The sequence below is a fragment of the Haematobia irritans genome, chromosome 5 (genome assembly GCF_050003625.1).
Source record: "Haematobia irritans isolate KBUSLIRL chromosome 5, ASM5000362v1, whole genome shotgun sequence".
In the NCBI taxonomy this organism is placed as follows: Eukaryota; Metazoa; Arthropoda; class Insecta; order Diptera; family Muscidae; genus Haematobia; species Haematobia irritans.
Genome location: NC_134401.1, coordinates 72,761,552 through 72,785,643, shown reverse-complemented (window position 1 = coordinate 72,785,643; position 24,092 = coordinate 72,761,552). Strand labels below are relative to the sequence as shown.

Below are 24,092 nucleotides of genomic sequence, written 5' to 3'. Positions count from 1 at the left end.
TAAAAATTTTCTAGCTCAAAGTTTAACAATATCATTGGCGCGTTGAATCCTTTACTTAATGAACTCCATTAAGTAGTATGTTTTTGCGTAGCTCCGGGAAAGTTTCTCCGAGTAAAACAAATCATTCTCGTGGTCGCGGCAAAATATTAGAAACGCCGACAAGACCATCAGTATTAAATTTGAATAGTCCGCCGATAGGAAGGCCGAAAGTTATTCATTCGCCGCCGTGTAGTTCTAGTGCATTATTAGTGAATCCATTTACAAGTCAGGGTAACGAGATTAGTGACGCTCGGTCTGTTGATTTGGAAGAGAGATACAATTTATTATCCTCACCGAACGGGATAGGAACTACTATAAATAGCGAGATAAATATTTTGGATCAGTCCTTAGGCCAAACTACCACCTTGATTGGTTTCGACGAAATTTTAACATCACAGTCTTTAACAGCTAATATGGAAGGTAACGACCAGCAATCTGGCGATAGGACAAACGCCACTAATATGTTAGAGCTTTTGAATGACATAAGAAAAGACCAGTTAAATTTTGCGACTGAATTAGGATCAATTAGGGAAACTATTTCAGGTCTAACGCAACCACCAGTTACGACTCACCAATCAGATACAGCCGATTCTGATAGACCACCCGCTGGTACTAATTCATATCCAGTCCATAGGATATCGACTGGACGAAGAATCGACTTAGAGAAATGGAACATAAATTTCGATGGGACGGGTAATGTGACAGACTTCCTTTTTAGAATAGACACCCTTGTTGATAGGACACAATGCCCTTTAGAGCAGCTAGAGGATAACTTTCATATATTCCTCAGTGGTAAGGCCGAATTATGGTATTGGGAGTTTGTGGAGATTAATAATGACCCTCCGTATCAACTTATAAAGAAGGCATTGTTAAAGGAATTCTCCTCATTTGAGTCCGATGACGGTCTTTTATATCAGATTAACTCGAGGAAACAGAATCTACGCGAGACATATGATGATTTTCATTCCGTCATAATTACAATGAATGCGAGAATGAGGGTACCGATTTCTGAGCCTCGTCTTATTTCAATTATAAGGAAGAATTTTGTTCCGGAGTTAAAGTTAATGCTTTTCAATTCTGATGCGGAGAATTTGCACTCCCTTAGGGAGGTGGCAAGAAACACTGAAAAGATACTAAGGGAGAACAAGAGTTTATATCCCTCGAAGGTAGTGAATCGTCAGGTCCACGAACTGGAAGCGACCGATGCTCAGGCTTTTGACTCAGATACCGAGGACGATCCACAGGTAGAGGCATTTAAGTTTTCGCAACGCAAGCAAGATTATTCTCATATTAAATGTTGGAACTGTCTATCTTTTGGACATTCCTACATTTATTGTACCGATGAGACTCGAGCACTTTTTTGCTACAAATGTGGGGAACGCAACGTATCTACCATCAAGTGTAAGAATCCTCACCCGGGAAACCGGAAGCGGAACGAGATTGTAACCGGGGAATGTCGTTCTCCTCAGCAAACCCCGTGTTTGAGTCAAGGTCAAAGATAAGTCTTCCACAGCGAGGCGAATCTATACCATATACTAATGATAAATTGTTAAACCCTGACGTGACGATTTTAACTCGGACTCTTGGAAACCGCTCTAGGAAGATAATAAATTGTCGTGAACGCTATAAGAAAAGAAAAATGTACCGTCGCTTGATTGAGTCATCCGTTTTTTGCGGAAGGGAGGAAGAACGACCTTTTGCAAAAGTTTCAATTTTTGGTAAACAATTTTTAGGACTACTCGATTCTGGAGCGAGCGTATCAGCCTTAGGGAAGAATGGCATAAAGTTTCTCGAGAACAACTTTGTAATTTTGAGGCCATTTAGATCTTCGATTTCTACTGCTGACGTATCGAAAAATCCTGTTTTAGGACAATGTAAGTTACCAGTAACTTATAAAGGCGTAACTAAGGATATCGACTTTTAAATTGTACCTACTCTTTGCCAGGAAATATATTTGGGATTAGATTTCTGGCAGAAATTTGCGATAGCTCCAAATATAATTCCCCCTATTGAGTCCATGGACCTGGAGGAATCTGACCGTAAAGAAGAGTTTTGTTTTCACAGGCTATCTGCCGAACAGGCTTTGGAACTCGATTCTGTGACAGCCGAATTCCCCTCATTTGAAAAACTTGGTCTTGGCAAGACAACTATTTTAAGTCATCATATAGATACCGGGGATTCCGCTCCAATCAAGTGTAAACATTATCCGCTATCTCCTCCGCGGCAAATGGAAGTATATGAAGAACTTGATCGCCTGTTGAAGTTGGGTATAATCGAGGAATCCAATTCACCCTGGTGTTTTCCCATAGTAAATGTGCGGAAACCTGGTAAGATTCGCCTGTGTTTGGATTCCCGAAAATTAAATGCGTTAACTAAGAAGGATTCGTACCCACTTCCTCACATCAACGGATTATTGTCCAGACTCAGCGATACCCAATTTATTAGCGGTATTGCCGGTAGGCCTTCTTTCAAATACCGCTCACGGATTCCTCCAAGGAAAAAACGGCTTTTGCGGTTCCCGGTAGGCCGCTCTACCAATATAGAGTTATGCCGTTCGGGCTCTGTAATGGTCCACAGACAATGAGTCGTCTGATGGATAAATGCATACCATCTCGCCTGAGAGAAAACGTATTTATTTACCTAGACGACTTATTGGTATGTAGCGCATCGTTTTCTGACCACCTTAGACTTCTACGCGAAGTGGCCCAATGCTTGAAGACCGCCGGTCTAACGATCAATGTGTCTAAGAGCAAGTTTTGTCAGGCCGAAATTAAGTACCTTGGTTATCGCATAGGTAGTGGCTGTCTTAAAGTTGACCCAGAGAAGGTTTCGGCTATAGTGGATTTTACTCTACCGAAGACCCCTCGCCAAATTCGTCGCTTTATTGGCGTGGCAAACTGGTACCGCAATTTCATCACCAATTTTGCAGACATGTCGGGACCGGTGACAGACTGTCTGCGTTCATGTAGGGTAGAATTCCAGCTCACACCAGAGGCAATTGCAAGCTTCAGGGAGCTGAAAGACGCTCTTAGCAATGCCCCGGTGTTAGCACAGCCCGATTTTTCGCGGGAATTCATTATCCAGTGTGATGCGTCACGTGTTGGTGTTGGTGGAGTACTCTACCAACTGGAGTGCCTCGCCGCCATAGTATGCGTTAACCGATTTAGACCTTACGTGGAAGGTTTGCCATTCCGGATAATCACGGACCATTCAAGTCTTAAATGGCTCATGAACCAAAAAGACTTGAATGACAGACTCGCCCGATGGAGCCTAAAACTCCAGGGGTTTGATTTCCGCATCGAACATAGGAAGGGATCTCTAAATATTGTCCCAGACACTTTATCCCGTTTTGATGTAGACGCGTTGGAGCTCGCCTCTTCATTTCCCGAGATTGAATTTAACTCAAAAGATTTTGAATGTCCCGAATATGATCTTTTGAGAAAGACTGTTATGGAAAATGGCGATCGTCTACCCGATGTACGCATTTCCGAGGACAAGATTTTTAAGAGGGTTAAGTTCCGCCTTGGCGTAGAATCAGGAGAAGATAGTTTTTGGAGACTATGGCTCCCACAATCATTAACCGGGAAAGCCGTGGTACTTGGACACGAGGCATGCTGCCATGGTGGGTTCATGAAAACCCTCACTCGTGTACGCCAAAAATATTATTGGCCTTCCATGGCGCGAGACGTTAAGGCATATGTAGATGGATGCGACGATTGCAAGGAAATTAAGCCTGCTAACTGTATATTAAGGCCACCTGTGGGTGAGGCTTTCCCAACGGTACGCCCGATGCAAAGAGTTTATTGCGATTTTCTCGGCCCTTATCCGTTATAGAGAGCAAGGAACACCCAATTGTTTATAATTCTAGACCATTTCACAAAATTCTTATTCCTTCAGCCTATGAAATCTGCAACCTCTATCAACGTTATTGACTATCTTAAAAATCAAATTTTTAATACCTTTGGGGTCCCACAATTTCTGCATTCGGACAATGCTAAACAATTCATTTCTAAAGAGATGCAAGAGTTTTTACAGCTTTATGGTGTTAATCATGTGCGCACTGGTCTTTACTCCCCGCAGGCTAACGCCTGTGAAATCATTTCCAAAATTCGGTTTTTATTAAAAGATGAACCCAATCATTTAGACTGGGATTCTTGCATTCCCCGCATCCTGGCAGTGTTACGTAGTGATTTTCATTCTTCGATCGAATGTACGCCCTACTATGCCATGTTTGGGCAAAACATGTGCATGCATGGCTCGACGTACCCACTATTGGATAAGTTGAACCTACTAAGAGATGACACCGTAGTTACGAGGGTAGATAAATTGTCTAATATTCGGGAGAAAATAGAACGAAATTTGGGAAAAGCGCATGAGAAAGCGGCTAGGGTCTATAACACTAGGGTTAAGCCTGTTGATTATAAAATTGGCCAGGAAGTTTTCCGAAAGACCCATAATCTAAGCAAGTTTGAGAAGAGATTGAATGCCAAGTTTACCCCAAAGTATGATAAATGCCGTATACTTGCAAAAGTAGGATCATCTTTATATGAAATTGAAGACCTTCGCGGTAAATATGTCGGTAAGGTTCATGCCTCCGATCTGAAACCATGATAATGATGATGTCCTATGCTATTTCCTGATTTGCCAAAACAGAGTAGAAATTATAATAAAGCTATTCTTTGCCCGGCTTGTCGTGGGTCGTGCCTCACGTTGGCAACAACAAGAGGGTGAAAATCCTTTTCCTGTTCGTTAATCAATTTACATTCTCTTAACGAAGCAGTTTTGTTGGGGATTTTCTGCAAACATTACTTCTGAATTATACTTGGCATAGGAGATTTTAAAAATCCCACAGTAAATTAATTCTAGCAACCATTTGGGTTATGAGGGATGGTATCCCTTAACTGTTCCCAACATTTTCTTATTCAGTTTTTTCGTACGCATACTTCTGTATTCGCACTTATTCGTACATGTACATGCTAATTATTATTTCTTTTCCCTCTTGATGAATTGGAAAAGTACCGTTAGAAATAGTTTTGTATATTAAGGTTTGATCGTCGACATATGCGCGGGTCAGTCAGTCACGTAGGCAAAGTTGGAAACAAAAGGTCGTGAAGCAAAGCGGAGTCGCGTGAAATATAAAACAAGATCGATAAAAAGGTTATGCAATTATAATCACGATGTTGAATCGTTTCAATTTTTTTCAGTCAACGTGATGAAATCTGAAAATAAATTTAAAGAAAACGGTCGCGATTTCCGTATTACTTTACCAACATAAAGAAAATCTGCGCGATCCAAAAAAACAATATTATTTTTACAATGTGGTGTGATCAGAAAATCTTAGTTGAACTAAATTAAATATTCACATAAAGTGACTTGGAGATGAAAAAAATATATTTGATTTTTCGCTTGCAGAATTTATAAAAAAATATATTTACAAGAACGAAATGAAAATTATATGTAATCAGTGAATACCACTTTGTTTCCATCCAGTTTCTCAAAAACCCTCAAGAACGGTATAACTTCCATAAAACAAATTGAGGTGTCAATAGAACCATTTGTGTCTTCGTGGACAGTAAAAGAACAAAAATGTAAATATTATTTGTTCATACGACGATGTAAATATTAATAACCACATTGTGTAATTTGTTAATGCTAATTCACGAAGGATGGTATAATGTGAAAATCTGGACTAGAAGAAAAAAAAAACAAAATTAATAAATATAAGTGAAATAACTATAATTGATACATACTAGAATATTGCTAACAAAATTAAAAGAAGTAATGTCAAAAAAAAAAGATCAACAATGCCATGTATCTGCGCGATGGAAGAGAATAAATTATCCCCGAGATCAACAACTATAACCATTTATGCTGTTATTCTTCAATCAACATACAAGCCAGCTGTTTCGTCTATTACAAAAATCTGATCAATTTTGTAAAGCATTATTAGCTTAATTTATCTTAAGAGTATTTGTAAGTACAATTACAACATAGTTTTAAGATTTCCCCTCTTGTAATTATATAAATGAATTTGTTTTAATAATAAGAGATTAAATATGAAACCCTAAACTCTTTTAATTGGAGAGAGGACAGTTGGTAGGGAGATGTAGTGACAACACAGGTGCCATCGAAGGGGTAATGTATAACTACGAGTACTGACATTACCATAGGCGTACCCACAACGGGGGTCATGGGCGGGGAAAAATGTACTCCCTGTAACAATAACATCGCGTTACTCGATAAATCAGAATAGTGAAATGAAAGCCTTTTCATTTACTGTATATGTATGACATTTAAACTTTATGTGGCCTTGTATGGCATATTTTTCTAAACTATGTTCGAGTCGAAAATTTAATGGGTAAAAGAATCACGCCACTTGAGAACTAGCCGTCAACTTTTATGCCAATGACTTGTTTTATTTTAAATTTAAATCAGAAAAGGATTTTCGAAATCAGACTCGCTCGTAACAAACATTTGGAATATGATAAGGTGGTACTTTCGATTATAAGATTTAAAATCTTGTTGTACTTCACCCCAACCTGACATACATCTATTTCTGTTAGAAAAATATGTTTTTCATACGTTCCGATATAAACAAAATGTGTTTCGGCAGAATTTTTTTAACAACATATTTAAGTGCAAAAATGTAATGTTCCTAAACTAGCATTAAATGTTTGGGCACATATGTTAATATGTTAGAATATATTATGTTTGTGACATGAATGTTTCATAAAAATAATATTTGTGAATGTAAACATATACAAATTTACAAATTTCGAGTTAACAATTATATGTGGTGATATTTTATTCAGAGAGCGACAGAGAGAGAGAGAGAGAGAGTATAGAGAAAAAACAAGTAAGTAAAGTAAAAAGTCGGGCGGGGCCGACTATATCATACCCTAAACCACCATTACAGAATTAGTAATCATAAGCATTTGTGGGGTAACATATAGGTTTGGGAGATAAACCGCAGTTGCATATTTAAGAAAATTAAGGGAAACATGTCTATGGGTGCTTTGTGTCAATCTGACTATAGCTCTTAGTCAATGTTGCCAGCGAAAATGTTCGGTCTACCCTACTAGGACAAAAAAAATTTCCCTACTTTCCCATACATTCCCAAACAATTTTCCCTGCTATATTTTTCGTTAAATTTAAAAGATTTTACAAAACAAAAATGGTTAAGTTCTTTATTATCTTAAAATATGAATATGCACCATATATAACTTAGAATATAAATTTGTATTACCACCACGGTTGCCACAGTTGGTAAAATTCTAGCCAAATTAGTAATCTTTTTTGTTAAATCTCTATAAAAATAAAATTTTGGAAAAGTTTCTATAAACAAATTTTTGTGAGAAATTTTTCTATAGATATAAAATTTTGAAAATAAATTCTATAGAAATAAAATTTTGAGAAAAAATTCCACAGAAATAAAATTTTGAGAAAATTTTTTATAGAAATAATATTTAAAAAAAATTTCTGTAGAAATACAATTTTGACAAAATGTTCTATAGAAATAAAATGTTGACAAAATTTTCTACAGGGATAAGTTTACCACACATTGTTAAAGATCAAGCCTTTCCGGCTTCTAATTTCCTCCTCTAGAGCCACCAAAATGTAAAAATTATTACAAATTGTGTTGAGTGAAAATGTCCTACATTGTGGCCCTACGTCCCTACAAGACGCTAAATATTAGAAAAACCCTACATATAGGGAATTTCCCCTACTTCTAGCAACACTGGCTGTGTTGATATTGCGCCTACGGAGTTAGTATGCCACTAATATTGAGCCCATTATTAAAAAAGAGAAAATCATTAAATTAGTGTGGGTAATAAATACAAATTTGTAAAAATCGAGCAATATTCTTATGTAAGAGCTACAAGTATGTATAAGTACGGTCGGCTAGTACATCAAAATTTGAAATTTGAGTAACATTGGTTAATAAATAAGAGTTCTATGGCCAAATTTGGGAAAATCGAGCGATGCATATATATGGAAGTTATATCTAAATCTGAACCAATTTGCATAATATTTTGCGGGTTTGATTAATACCACAAAAGGTTACCTTGTGCAAGGTTTGAGTAAGATCAGTTAAGAAATGAGGCCTGTATGGTCAAGCATAAAGTTATTAGGGGCGAATTTTTCAAAATCGGGTGATACATATATGGGAGCTATATCTACATCTGAACCGATTTCGATGAAATTTTGCACATATAGTTAGTACTATACAGGACTGTATCTAGCGAACTTTTAGTAAGATCGGTTAATAAATAAGGGTTCTATGGCCAAATTTGGGAAAATCGGGCTATACATATATATGGGAGCTATGTCTAAATCTGAACCGATTTCGATGATTTTTTGCACATATAGCTAGTGCTATAGAAGACTACATTTAGCCAAATTTGGGTAAGATCGGTTGATAAATAAGGGTTTTATGGCCAAATTTAGAAAAATCGGGCGGTACATATATATGTGAGCTATAGCTAAATCTGAACCGATTTCGATGATTTTTTGCACATACAGTTAGTGCTATAGAAGATTATATAGACAACTTTGAGTAAGATCGGTTGATAAATAAAGGTTTTGTGACCAAATTTGGGAAAATCGGGCGATACATATATATGAGAGCTATATCTAAATCTGAACCGATTTGGATGAAATTTTGCAGTCTTGAAGGACGATGGAAAAGATTACCTTTTGTTTTCGTTTGAAAAAGCGCGCAACGTGACCCCATTTGTCGAAATCGGGCGATACATATATATGGGAGCTATATCTAAATTTGATCCGATTTCTTCCAAATTCAATAGCGTTCGTCCTTGTGCCCAAAAAACTCCCTGTACCAAATTTCATCAAAATCGGTTAATAATTGCGACCGGAATCCTGTGAACAACAAATAAATGGACAGACGGACGGACGGACACCAAGCGCTAGATCGACTCAGGAGGTGATTCTGAGTCGATATATATTTTATGGGGTCTAAAATCAATATTTCTGGTAGGCGCATTTTTTGGCCGATCAAACTTATTATACCCTGACCACTATGTGGTTTAGGGTATAAAAAATAGAAATGGAAAGCGAGAGGGTTGACGAAAGATATCAACACAGTATAGCGACAGAATCAAAAGATAGCAAAAACTGCTTGTATGTTGTTTCGGAAAAGTGTTTTATGTGTTAATTTGTTTTGGCTATGCGCTTGGCATGTTACAAGGCTTCGCCAAAAATTTGATATGCTTAAGTCTAAATATTATATTTATTTGAATATTAAAACAAGTATATACGGATTTGTTTTCTGTGTGTACGAAAACACGAACCAATACACACCATATTCGGCGTACTTATGCGTACGCCAAAAATATCTCCAGATTTTAAATTTCCGGAAAATCGGACAAAAATTGCGGTGTCTAGAAACCCTAATACCCTACCTAATACCTAATGCACCGATACATGCAATTTTCGAAACACCTATTTGTGGTATTAAAATACCTCTAGATTTCCAATTTCAGACAAATCGGATGAAAACAACGGTTTCTAGAAGCCCAAGACCCCAATAGGGGGATCGATTTACGTGGGAGCTATATCAAAACCATGATCGATATACCCCTTCTTCGAACTTTGCCTGCGTGTAGACAAAAGTCGAATCTGTGCCAAATTTCAGGACGATAGCGTATTATTGAAGACTGTCGGGTGATTACAACAGACGGCCAGACGAACATGCTTATATCTTCTTAGAATTTCTCCCTGATGAAGACTATATATACTTTATATAGCCGGAAATCGATATTTCGATGTGTTACAAACGGAATGACAAACTTATTATACCCCCATAACCATTCTATGGTGGTGGGTATAAAAATAGTATTTTATACAAAAGCTCAGTCCATTTCGTTTATATCAATCACTGTTCTTTTCTGAGTGTAAATCTTTAATAAACCACATTTCGAAGTTTCATTGTAAAAATTTAATATAGTAATATGTAATGTAATTTTTTGGGAATATATGTAAAAAAAAGTTACCCTTTGCATGCAAGGCGGACATACTAAAGTTTGCTCCACGTGGCCAACAAATGTATGTTTATGTTAAATTATGTTTTGTTTGCATCAGCTCGTGGCCACTATGCTTCCAAACATATAATATTTTCACATAAAACAAACACAATAATGTTTCGGCAATATCCAATAATATATGTGCTTCCTGCAAAATATGTTTGGGACATTAGTTAGAGAAGCGATTTTTTTGAGGGTGTATGTGTTATAAACGGCATGACAAAGTCAATATACCCCCATCTTATGATGTAGGCTACAGAAATCGGAACCCAAAAACATGCATCTGTTCAATGCAGTAGTACAATTTCTAGCGGCACTTCAACTCTCAGCTACATTTACTAAAACCACTTACTACTAATGTCACTATGAATTTACTGCCTATAGATATTCTAGCCAAATTGTTTTTGCGTCAGTGAGGCTACGTAAATTATTATTGTGGTCAGCTAAAAAGTTCGGACACATTGCGATAATCAATCTAGGGGCAAATCGGACAACAGTGACCTACAATTTGTCGATATCGCCAACCTAAAATATATTCTGTACAAAATTACTGGAAACATTGAAAAACCAGCGAATAAAGCAGCCTTCAGTAAAGGATTACATTATCTGAAGATCAAAAGTCATCTATGGAATTTCCTAGCGCTCGAAAATTTATTTTATTTACAATTATAAGAGAAAAATTGGCAAAATATAAAATTGGAAACAAATTTAACTTACCTCCGATTAGCATCATAATTATGGCGAAAACCTTTTCGGCCGTAGTATTAGCGGAGACGTTGCCAAAACCGACTGACGTTAGACTTGAAAAAGTGAAATACAATGCTGTGGAATAAGCTTCTGCATTTGATATATTCGTTGTCGGAATTTTTAAACGATCAGCAAGTGAATGCATCCAACCTGAATTCGTGCGAAAAAGTTATTGTAAGTTTTAGAGTATAGAGATATATTCTTAAATTTTTACACAATATTGAACATTTAATACATTAAAAAAACATAACGCATATAAATATTATTTTTGAAATGTGTATTTTGTTATCATTACTTTTCTAATATATGTAAATTTCTTAGGGAAAATATATTTTATGAATAAGTAGTTGTCACAAAACAAATCCTACGTAATTACACGTTTCCAAATCACTCCTTCAAACATCTTTACATTCTAAAGCATTTTACCTTTACTACACACAAAAAAATAACTGCAAATAAATATTAACAACTTTATTTGTATGTAAAATCTGCTGATGCTCAACAAATTTGTCTATTGAATATGAGGCATTTGTTGTTGAAATGTGTTTGTAGATGCTTGACAGAGGAAATAATAGAAATATTCTGAATTTTCAACAAATTGTTTTGTTGCGAAATTAGTTGACTGCTATCGATATGAAAACAAAAACAAAAATACAAGACTGGTTACGCGTCCATCGCCTGAAATATGTACGAAAGGTAAAAGAAGTATGCGAAGAATACCGTTAGAACAAAATGAGTATGAGCACATGCACGTGTATGATAGCAAGCAAAGAGCTCATTCATCAGAGAATACAGAAAAGCATTTATAAATGCCTGTAAAAAATTTATATTTTTTAAATTTGGTAGTTAAATGTGTTTGTTGTATGAGATAATTAATAAAACCGTATTAATATCGGGATTAGAGTTATTACAATTCTAATTAACTAGAATATATATCACTGGCCAAAAAGTTGTCAAAATGCTTGCTAGACCCTGGACTACTCAAATTTAAAATCGTCATACATTTACAAAACTGAGTATAGGATTTTCGACAAAAAAATGTTACATGTTCCCCGTCCAAAAATAGCATTTTGTCATATTCATTCTCTGTGTGTACTTAACAAAATATCTCCAAAGTTGTTAAGGCAATTTTGCAATTTTGTTGCAATAATTCTGTCAATTTCAATTTATTTTTTTGTCAATACACCAACAAATTTGTTACAGGTCATTGATAGACTGCAACAAACCACATACAAATTTTTTCGTTCAAATTCAAAAATATTTGTTGAGGATTAAAAGTAACGTTCAACAACAAATATTTTGAACTGTTGGATGCTCAACAAATTACTTACAAATTATGTTATTGAGAACACAAATTATTTGTTGCCTTCTGATGGTAACGATTGATAACAACTTTTTTGTAATAATGGTTATTAAAAGTACAAATTTGTTTGTTGCAGGAAAATTAACAAATTTTGTTATTGGTTTTCCAACAAAAGTTATTGGTTCTCAAACTTATTTTTATCTGTGTATCTTTTGGATTCTCTATCGCAATTGAATGGATCACTGAAATGAACTGGCTGAACTACACGCAAAAAAATAATTCTTTCCTCCTAAACGAAAGTTTAGACAAACAAAGTTCGTTTCTCATTTGCTTTTCGCTGTAAGGAAGTGTATTTGGAAGAAAAGTATATACTTTTTGTGATAAACGTTTATTCTTTTCCAGGATGTAAAAACAATTTCATAAAGACAAACTAAAAAAAACATTGTGTTCTTGCTAATTGCATTTTCTGTCACATCTTTCTCACATCCACGAGTTTTTTAGTTCTTAACACCTTTTCCTGCAATACCAACAATGTAGAAGAAATTATAAGATTTTATAAATTTTTAAAATTGTTTTACCTTTCGCCTGGACGGAGAATCGAACCGCGGACCATGCACTTTGTAAGCCAACACACTAACCACTGAGCTATGTACCTGTTATGGTCATCAATAGATAAATATCCATATAAGTTATATTTATATAGCATAGCTTGCGGCGCCCATGAACCGAATAAACAAAGTTTATTTAACAGAAACAAACATTTAGTTTGGCACCGTGGATCAGTGGTTGCTACGTCCAACTTGCATGCCAAGGGTCGTGGGTTCGATCCCTGCTTCGACCAAGGTTTTTTTGTTTTTGTTTTTTTGTTTACATATATTCCAGATATGTTCGGAAGATTCCGAAAAAATGTTCAACATTACATTGTAGTATATTAAATTTTGAACTGTAAAATGTGTCTTATTAAAGACCTAAAGTCAGAAAAGAACAGTGTTTGATATAAACGAATTGGACTGTGTTGTTGTTTCAAAAATAACTTTTTTTATTGAAAAAATAAAAATTTTCTAACAAACGAATTTTTTTGGTGATAAAAGTTCAAATTTTTCGAAGCAATTCAAAAAACTCTAACAAAAGAAAAACGTTTTCGGTACACGTTTTCCAAACGTTTTTTTTTCTTTCGCATCAATGGCTTGTTTTCGTCCACCATCTCAAATAAGCTAACATTAGGGAGTCACCGCGGTGCAATGGTGGATTCAATCCCAGTTTCGACCAAACATCAAAAAGTTTTTCACCGGTGGATTATTCCACCTCAGTGATGCTGGTGACATGTATGAGTGTTTCAAAGCTTCTCTAAGTGGTTTCACTGCAATGTGGAACGCAGTTTGGACTCGACTCGAACATAAAATGGGGCAGCCCTCAGTGATAAGTGAGAAGTTCACCACTGGACTGAATAGTCTAAGTGAGCGTGAAATATCGGGCTGCCACTATACCTCGCACAGTAATTTTCGCTTTCCCAATTTCCAGTGTCCCAATTTCCATTCTTTAAGCTCATATCGCTTTTTCGCACATAAATTATTCGGGATTATTTTCTTATGTATTTTTGTGGGATTAATAAATCAATGTGTTCGCGAAACATTCGTCCACCAACACTTTACATATTCATTATTTATTCATATTAATTCATTACACTAGTTACAAAATAAATTTTTTTCTGTACCTTTGATGAGATGTGTTTTTTCTTATGTATTTTTATCTGCTGAATTCGAAAAAAAAATCGAAAATTTGTTTTAAGGAACAGTTTTTGAGTTATCCCGTTATTTTTAGTTTATCGATCTTTTTCACTAAACAAATTATATCTCGAGTTAGAAATGTCCGATTATATGAATTGACGAATAATTGTGTGTAGTTGGATATGTGATAAGTTAAGTGGTTAACAAAATATGTATGCAAAAAGGGCAAACTTTCAAAAAAAATCGTGTTTTACAATGACATTTTGCCGCCAGAAAAGTATAAACCAATGAAAAGATGATACTTTAACGTAAGAAATAAGACCGACTAGAAGAATTTCGACCGAAAAATGACAAAGTTACAAACAATTGAGTGAATAAATCTGATACCAAATCATATAAATATGAGCCACTCGCCCACGCAGAAATGCGTTCTTGTGTGGCCGAGTGGAATTTGTGTGGGTGTGTGGCTTATATTTATATGATGTGGCATCGGATTTATACACTCAATTGCTTATAACTTTTTCATTTTTCGGTCGTATCATCTATACGACCATGAAGAAAACCCGGACTTTTTTCAATGGTTTGTACTATTCCGGCGGAAAAGTGTCACTGTAAAACATGGTTATTTTGCAAATTTGCCCTTTTGGTATAGATATTTTTTGAATCACTTAACTTATCACAGATCCAATTATAGACGATTCGTAATCTCAAAACCTTTCATTTAATTACGAACAATCAGAACGAACATTTCTTACTCGAGATATAATTTGTTTAGTGAAAAAAGAGCGAAAAACTAAAAATAACAAGATACATAAAAACTGTTCAGTAAGAAATTGTTTAACATTTTTTTCGAATTCAGTAGAACACAGTCAGTAAAACACATAAGAAAAGTCACCTCTTATCAAATGGCCATTTTCAGTGTAAACTAGTGTTATTATCGTTCAAATTTATTTGCTTATTCTTTGCCATTACTAATTATATGTGTTTTTTTTTTTTTTTTTTTGTTTCAAAAATTAGTTCTACAATATTAATCTAGAGTGTAGTCAATTTGCATGCTAATAATTGCAAGCAGAGAAGGAATATGATCACCCCAACCATGTTCCAAGAGCAAAATGTTACTTTTTCACGGAAAACATGTAACATGTTTATCGACACCATGTTAGTTTCTCGCAAATTATGTATCTGATTTCGGAAAGCATGTTATGTTTGACGAGAAAAGAATATTTTTGCGACAAAAATGCTACATGATTGCCGAGAAAAAGTAACATGGTGCTCTTGATCATATTCCTTCTCTGGGTGTGTCATGTCAAGCATAGCCAATTTTATTGAAACTCACCACGTTGTTATGTTGGTGTTTTTTATTCTCAATCGACTAAGCCTATTCCCATCAGGGATGCAAAATCAAATTTTTTAATTGTACAACAAAAAACAGTACTTTTTGCTTTCAAATTGTACCAACATTAGTACTCACGGAAATTTTTAGGATTTTAAAAAAGCGTATATTGTTACTCCTCACTTGGACCTTACACAAGGAAATAATTCTGCTAGTAGTTTTTGAAATTTATGGTAGGTTTCGACATGTCCTCCGTAACAACACTAAAATATTGAAAATATTTGCAATGCAAAATGTGACTTTAATATGCACCAACAGAAGATCAATGCCAATCGACTTTTTATTGATGGTTGTCATACATATCGATCTTGAGATTTAAACTGGAAGTTAAAAATTTTATTCAATTTATCCGAACTGGGTATTGCTTGCATCTTACATTGGCTAGTATTTGCAGTCGCTATGCGTTATTAAGCAATGCATGTTTCAAATTGTACCAAATAGTTCATTGTAGTACCATTGTCCTTCTGCATGTCAAATGTACCAAACTTAGTACAATTGTACCAACTTTTGCATCCCTGATTCGCATTGCATTTTAAGATTCGCTCTCTCAAATGCATCCCTTTTTCTCACCTGAGCTCTCAGCGTAACACCAGCTTAAGTACACGCTTAACCTGCTTTGTTGTGTTGACAAGTGAGCCGAAATGTATTTGCATTGGTGGTATTACACTGAGAACTTCTCCCACACGGCGATATTTGTCTCAAAAACACTAAAATTATATGTGGGTAAAACTTTAATTTTTTGGTAAGAGTCGATATGAAATTAGAATCTCTCTCATTGACGAAAATGTTTAACGATTTGTGGGTGTTTCGAAATTAAATTCTATACAGAAATTTAACATCAACCAATCAACATCATAAACAGATATGTGCCTAGACATTATTGATAATGTTTTTTTTTTCATTTTGATTTTTTAAAGCTCTGTTACATAAAATTATTGTTTGTAAAAATTTTAAGTTTAATAAATATATAAATATACATGAAACTTTAATTTTTGCATCATTTGAAATTATACGTAAATCGCAATGCAAAGATAATATATATTTGTAATTTGTGATTAACTCGATGGGAGCAACAAAAGAACTTGACTGACAATGAACTAACTGACCGAACTAGTTCACTGATCAGAAAAGAGCTAAAGTGGGCGATCATTTTATTGAACTACAATGCCCATCAATACTACACATTCGCTATTTTTTAAGTAGATCACATTGGAACTTTAAAATATTGGCACATGAATTTACACATTCACTTGTGTATTCGGCGAAATGAACAGAGCGCAACAATGAGAATAGATATAAACAAGAAAATAAAATGTGTGTTGAGAGCCGCATTTACCCATAACCCACAATGTCTGAGTTCATTTTAATTTTGTCTGAGTTCAATTCAATGATAACTAGTATTCAGTCAACTTACCGGACAGACGTGTCACTTATTGCTGCGTACATATCTTGCAAACATAATGTTCCTCTGCGTTTTTCAGCATTGCGCTGAAATGCTAAGGTTGTGAACCGTGAGTTTTTTCTGAATTTTTCTTTTTTTATTTTGCCAAAAACTCGACAAGGGCAAATAAACAAAAATTTACACAAATAGCACAACAACCAGCTGAACACATCACTTAATAAATTGATTGTATCAGCTGGTCGTTTCTGTCATAATACTGGTCTAACAGTTGAAGTAGTATCTGTGATTTGAGCGGGGTCGATAATGCTGTTCATTTGCGGTGTATATTTTCGATAAGTACTGCATTATGAATGGAGATCACCTTGTTTTTCATCGACACTCCACGTAATAGCATTGGGTCTTTCCGATTGGACAAATTACAACAATTGGAAAAGAAAAATGCTGAACTGTTTGAAAGAAATGAACAATATGAAATTTTGTGTTCTAAACTTCGAAAAGATGTGGAGATCTTGAAACAACAAATTCAAAAGCAATCGGAAACTTTTGAAACCGATGAAGAAGAACTCCAAAGGGAAATAGGTCCTTTTGAACAGCCTTCTAATTCAAAAAGTAATGAAGCTTAAGTTAGGTTAGGTTAAACTGGCAGCCCGATTAAGATTCAGGCTCACTTAGACTATTCAGTCCACTGTGATACCACATTAACTAAAAGTACCTATTACATATGGGCACTTCTACACCCAGAGAAGGAATATGATCACCTCAAACATGTTTTAAGAGCAAAATGTTAAATTTGTAGGGTGACCATGTAACATGTTTGTCACTAAAATGTTATTTTATCGTGTTATTGTACCGTGTTTTTCAATAGCGGATAAACTCATCGTAATAGGTACCTACTAAGAATTTCAAGTGTGGTGGGATATTAAACTACCATGCAGCGAAATTCCAAGTCATCCACTGGATTGCTAACTTCAGGGCCCAGTGGACGGGTATCGACTGGAGTTATAAATCTGGGCAATGACCAAGAGTTAGACCCAATTAGTCGACCTGTAGACGTGTCGACAGGTGGCGACACTATGACAAGTCGAACTTTTTCTAAGGTAACGACATCAAAAGGAGGTAATCCCTCACGAAAGAGATTCAAGGAACGCAGAAATGCTTTGTTTATCCTAAAGAAGTTAGGATCAGTCGACCCAAGCACGCTGTCGGCTAAACAAAGCGATTCCTTAAAATGGGCTCAAGGAATTCTTGAGACTGGAAAAACGGAACTATCGCCGGATGAGCTGCCATCCTCCAAAAGGGATCAAAGATCGTTTGCCTCAGTTGCTAAAGACAGCCTTGTGATGGCTATCATTAATAAAGGAGCATTGGACGGTATGGTTCCAAAGCAAAAATGGGGGGAAATTGAGAATGCTCTGTCTGTCGTCTACTCACAGGTGCTGGAAAAGTTTCCCGGCCCAAATCCTCGGCACCAAGAGGCTGGTTGGTATCAAGGACGATTTAAGCTAGTCGCATTTGAGGACCAGAGGTCTATAGAATGTTTTAAAGCTGCTCTGATACTAATTGGTGAAGTTTGGAAAGGAGCTGCTCTAGAGTTAGTCGAGAAGAAAGACATACCGGCTAGACCTAGAGCACATGCGTGGATACCTGCAAACCCTTCTGACCCTGAATCTATTTTAAATAGACTGAAACGATGCAATCCAGATCTTCCAACAGCTGATTGGAAGGTTGGCCGTTTGGATGAAGTGGATGGACCAAGACGGCATGCAGTGTTTATATTGAACACTCAGTCTTTGCCACATCTAGCGAAGTCCCAGGGCCGTGTATATTATGGCTTTCATTATATCCAAATGAAGGTATATAAAAACGATCAGCTAAAGGATTCAGAGGACAAGCCTCTGTCTGAATCAGAAGTAAGCGGATCCTCTTGCGAAGTCGAGGGAGATACCAAAGTTGAAGACATGGATAGACACCGTATGCGAGAGGAGGTTTCTATTGCCTCAGAACTCACCAAAGTTGAACTTATGGTTATTGCGAGAGTCACCGAGATCTCTGAAGAGAACATTCTTGATGACTCGATTGAAGCGGCTGATGTGACGGCTGTTGAAAATCTCGATGGTCCTACGGATCCTCCAGATAAATCTTCATCATTGTAAGGCTACATGTGCTGCCTTAAAAGTTCTCCTGATGAAAAGGGACATAGATATAGTTCTTATTCAAGAACCATATGTTTATAGAAACAAAATATGTGAATTAAGTACTCCGGGGTTCAAACTATTGCAGTATACTGGTAATGATGTAAATCGAGCCTGTATAATTGCTAAAAACGAGCTCAACTTGCTTCTGCTTCCTTCAATGTGCAATACAGACACTGTCGTTGCCAGTTTAGAAATAGCCAAATGCAAATATTGGGTATCTTCGGTCTACATGGGACATGACAGGGAGATGCCTCCGTATGCCGTTAAGACCTTAGTGGAGGAGTCACTGAAAACAAAGACAAAACTCATTATGGGATGCGATGCGAATGCACATCATAGTATATGGGGAAGTAGTGATACTAATGCAAGGGGAGAGTCGCTAATAGAGTTTATTTTGCGTACTAATCTGGTAGTTTGCAACAAGGGAGATGCCCTAACCTTTGTCACTAAAAACAGGCAAGAGGTTTTGGACATCACCTTGGCCTCGCAAGAACTGAATGAAATGATATCTGAGTGGCAAGTTTTAAGTGAACACAGCTTCTCAGATCATCGCTACATCAGTTTCAAATTTGATGTTCATATCGCCAAGATCATATTTCCGCCAAATGTTAGGAAAGCTGACTGGAGTAGGTATAGGGAATCGTTCAATATGATGATACCGGGAATAATAGAGACAAATATGAGAAATGTGCAAGATATCGAACACGCAGTGGAGCGGATCACTAAGGCCTTCAACATCTCACTGAAAGCTGCATGCCCTAGAGGAAAGCCAAGGGGGAAACATCGACCACCATGGTGGTCTACGGAATTATGTAATATGAGGAAATCCTGCAGTCCACTAGAGCCCCTGAGGACTGGGACGCTTACGAGAAGAATCTGAGAGGATACAAGCGAGAACTGAGAAAGGCTCAGCATAACTCTTGGAATGATTACTGCAGCAGTATTGAGAATACGTCAGAGGCTTTCAGACTACGGAAGGTTCTAGCATCCACCAACTCCGCTCCAGGTTTCATTAAAACATCGGAGGGCAATTGGACAACGTCCAGTGAGGAGACGCTGGAGGTACTATTGGACACACATTTTCCCGGAAATCAGACGGTTGAACCATGTATTGGTGGTGCCACAGTTGCTCAGCGGTCGTTTCCTGTCGAGGAAATTGTATCGGAAACTAGAATAAGATGGGCGCTAAATAGCTTTGGACCATTCAAATCCCCTGGACCTGATGGAATTACTCCGGCGGGGTTACAAGCTGTAACTGACAAAATTATCCCCTGGTTGTCGGTGATATATAAAGGATAAATCAACTTATCATATATCCCAGGAAAGTGGAGGGAAACAAATGTCGTTTTCATACCTAAAGCGGGAAAAGCCTCCCACTCGAGGGCGAAGGATTTCCGACCAATCCGACTTATCCTCATTCCTACTTAAGACTCTGGAGAGGATGATAGATATTTATCTTAGAACTAGCATCGATTCAAGTTTGTTCTCGAAACGACTGCATGCATACTCGAAGGGCAGGTCTACTGAGACCGCACTACATGAACTAGTCAGCTTTATTGAAAGTTCACTATCTGTCAAAGAATACACAATCGTGGCGTTTCTAGACATCGAAGGGGCGTTCAATAATGTCCATCCGAGCTCGATATTAAATGGACTGACAACACTGAATGTTGATCCATGTATGCTCAGGCTGTTAGACGAACTGCTAATGAAGAGACGTATTTCAGCCACACTAGGACAAGTAAACATACAAAGGTATGTGATCAGAGGCACTCCCCAAGGAGGAGTTCTATCACCTCTTCTTTGGAATGTTGCTATAAATAGCCTTCTGGTTACTCTAGGAAAAGAAAGCATAAAAGTGGTGGCATACGCAGATGATGTAGCTGTGGCAGTCAGGGGAAAATTCCCATCCACAATCAGAGATATTATTCAGAGGGCCCTCCGGATGACTGAGAAATGGGCGAGAGACAATGGTCTTGGGGTAAATCCTGCAAAGACAGAATTAGTCATGTACTGCAAAGATCGCAAAACTCCCACGGTTAGGCCTATTTCCTTAGGGGGTATTGAAATTCCCTTTGGTGATTGTGCAAAATACCTTGGCGTTATTTTGGACAGGAAGCTGAACTTTAAGCTTAATATTGAAGAAAGGGCGAGGAAGGCAACTGTAGCTTTGTACTCGTGCAAAAAGGCAATAGGAAAAAAGTGGGGACTAAAACCAAAAATTGTGCATTGGCTATACACGGAGTGGTTAGACCTATTATGCTATATGGTGTTGTAGTCTGGTGGCCGGCACTTCAGAAACTGACTTGTTTAGATAAAGTTCAGCGTATGGCGTGTTTGTGTATTTCAGGCGCATTCAGCAAGACAGGAACAAATTCCCTTAATGTCATGCTGCATCTATTGCCTTTAGACATTTTGGCCAAACAGTCAGCTGCAACAACGGCTGTGCGGTTGCGCTGTGGTCGGAAAAAGGTTACGGTCACAGTTCTGTCCTCAAAATAATGCCAGATGTGCCTAACGTAGTGTGTTACACTTTGGTGAGTCCACTTTTCGACAAAAAGCTTGAGACTCTAATCCCCAACAGTGAGGCGTGGTGCACACGGACACCGGGGAATAAAAGATATATAGATTTCTACACTGGTGGTTCCAAATTGGATGGACAAGTGGGTTTCGGAGTATATTCTAAAGATCTGGAACTTCGAATAGCGAAAAGATTACCTAATCATTGTAGTGTTTTTCAGGCTGAAATATTAGCAATAAGAGAGGTGGCGAATTGGCTGAGAAGTAATGTTCCAAAAAATGTGGGCATTAATATATACTCAGACAGTCAACCTGCAATAAAATCCTTGGACTCTGTGTTCCTCAACTCGAAAACGGCCATCGACTGCGCAAATCTCTCAATGAGATGGCTGAGCAGTACAATATTCACCTAATATGGGTGCCTGGCCATAGGAACATACCGGGGAACTGCGAAGCGGATGAGTTGGCAAGGCTAGGGACTACCTTACATATTCCAGGGGAACTAGAATTTGTTGGTATTCCCCTAGCTACCTGCAAGCTCATGCTGCGTGAGAAGGCTGTTATGATGGCAAATGTTCGATGGGAGAATTGCAAGGGTTGTAACGACACCAAGCAAATATGGCCCCATTTCAACTTAAAACGCACACTAGATACGCTAATGTTCTCGAGACGTCAGATATCACTCCTGATATCTGCTATAACGGGTCGCTGCCTGATAGGCGATTTTGCAAAAACTATTGGCGCGAAGTATAATGACTATTTTATGAGCTGTCATGATGCGGAGGAGAAGGAATCAATTAAGCACCTCTTGTGTGAGTGTCCTGCATTTTGTGTAAAGCGCAAGCAACTTTTAGGAGCATATAGCTTCAGATTACTGGCGGATCTGGAAAACGTTAACTTAAGCAGTCTGCTAATGTTTTTGGAACAATCTGGTTGGTTTAACAAAGAAAAATAATCAAGAAGGTTCAGCGGTTAAAACTAGAAGTGCCCATATGTAATAGGTACTTTTGGTTAATGTGGTATCACAATGGACTGAATAGTCTAAGTGAGCCTGAATCTTAATCGAGCTGCCACTTTAACCTAACCTAACCTATAGCAGATATCAGGAGTGATATCTGGCGTCTCGAGAAAACTAGGTTAATTTAAAATGGTAGCCCGATTAAGATTCAGGCTCACTTAGACTATTCAGTCCATTGTGATACCACATTAACTAAAAGTACCTATTACATATGGCCACTTCTAGTTTTAAGTGCCACATTCACATATTTTCACATATTAATTCACATATTTTGTTTCTATAAACATATGGTTCTTGAATAAGAACTATATCTATGTCCCCTTTCATCAGGAGAACTTTTAGGGCAGCACATGCAGCCTTACAATGATGAAGATTTATCTGGAAGATCCGTAGGACCATCGAGATTTTCAACAACCGTCACATCAGCCGCTTCAATCGAGTCATCAAGAATGTCCTCATCAGAGATCTCGGTGACTCTCGCAATAACCATAGGTTCAACTTTGGTGAGTTCTGAGGCAATAGAAACCTCATCTCGCATACGGTGTCTATCCATGTCTTCAACTTTGGTATCTCCCTCGACTTCGCAAGAGGATCCGCTTACTTCTGATGCAGACAGAGGCTTGTCCATTTCTAAATCCTTTAGCTGATCGTTTTTATATACCTTCATTTGGATATAATGAAATCCATAACATACACGGCCCTGAGACTTTGCTAGATGTGGCAAAGACTGAGTGTTCAATATAAACACTGCATGCCGTCTTGGTCCATCCCCTTCATCCAAACGGCCAACCTTCCAATCAGCTGTTGGAAGATCTGGATTGCATCGTTTCAGTCTATTTAAAATAGATTCAGGGTCAGAAGTGTTTGCAGGTGTCCACGCATGTGCTCTGGGTCTAGCCGGTATGTCTTTCTTCTCGACTAACTCTATAGCAGCTCCTTCCCAAACTTCACCAATTAGTATCAGAGCAGCTTTAAAACATTCTATAGACCTCTGGTCCTCAAATGCGACTAGCTTAAATCGTCCTTGATACCAACCAGCCTCTTGGTGTCGAGGATCTGGACCGGGAAACTTTTCCAGCACCTGTGAGTAAACGACAGAAAGAGTATTCTCAATTTCTCCCCATTTTTGCTTTGGAACCATTCCGTCCAATGCTCCTTTATTAATGATAGCCATCACAAGGCTGTCTTTAGCAACTGAGGCAAACGATCTTTGATCCCTTTTGGATAATGGCAGCTCATCCGGTGATCGTTCCCTTTTTCAAGAATTCCTTGAGCCCATTTTAAGGAATCGCTTTGTTTAGCCGACAGCGTGCTTGGGTCGACAGATCCTAACTTCTTTAGGATAAACAAAGCATTTCTGCATTCCTTGAATCTCTTTCGTGAGGGATTACCTCCTTTTGATGTCGTTACCACAGAAAAAGTACGACTTGTCAAAGTGTCGCCACCTGTCGACCCGTCTACAGGTCGACTAATTGGGCCTAACTCTTGGTCATTGCCCAAATTTATAATTTCAGTCGATACCCGTCCGTGCAGGACACTCACACAAGAGGTGTTTTATTGATTCCTTTTCCTCCGCATCATGACAGCTCATACAATAGTCATTATACTTCGCACCAATAGTTTTTGCAAAATCGCCTATCAAGCAGCGACCCGTTATAGCAGATATCAGGAGTGATATCTGGCGTCTCGAGAACACTAGCATATC

General features: G+C 37.4%; 1 protein-coding gene across 1 annotated transcript in view; it reads right to left on the bottom strand.

Annotated features, from left to right (window-relative positions):
- The window catches only part of Elk (Eag-like K[+] channel), a 1,103,641-nt gene that overhangs the window by 249,142 nt on the left and 830,407 nt on the right, over positions 1–24,092 (bottom strand). The window contains exon 10 of the mRNA XM_075312997.1: positions 10,800–10,979. Coding sequence (XP_075169112.1) covers positions 10,800–10,979 — 180 coding nt within the window. The remainder of the gene's footprint in view (positions 1–10,799; positions 10,980–24,092) is intronic.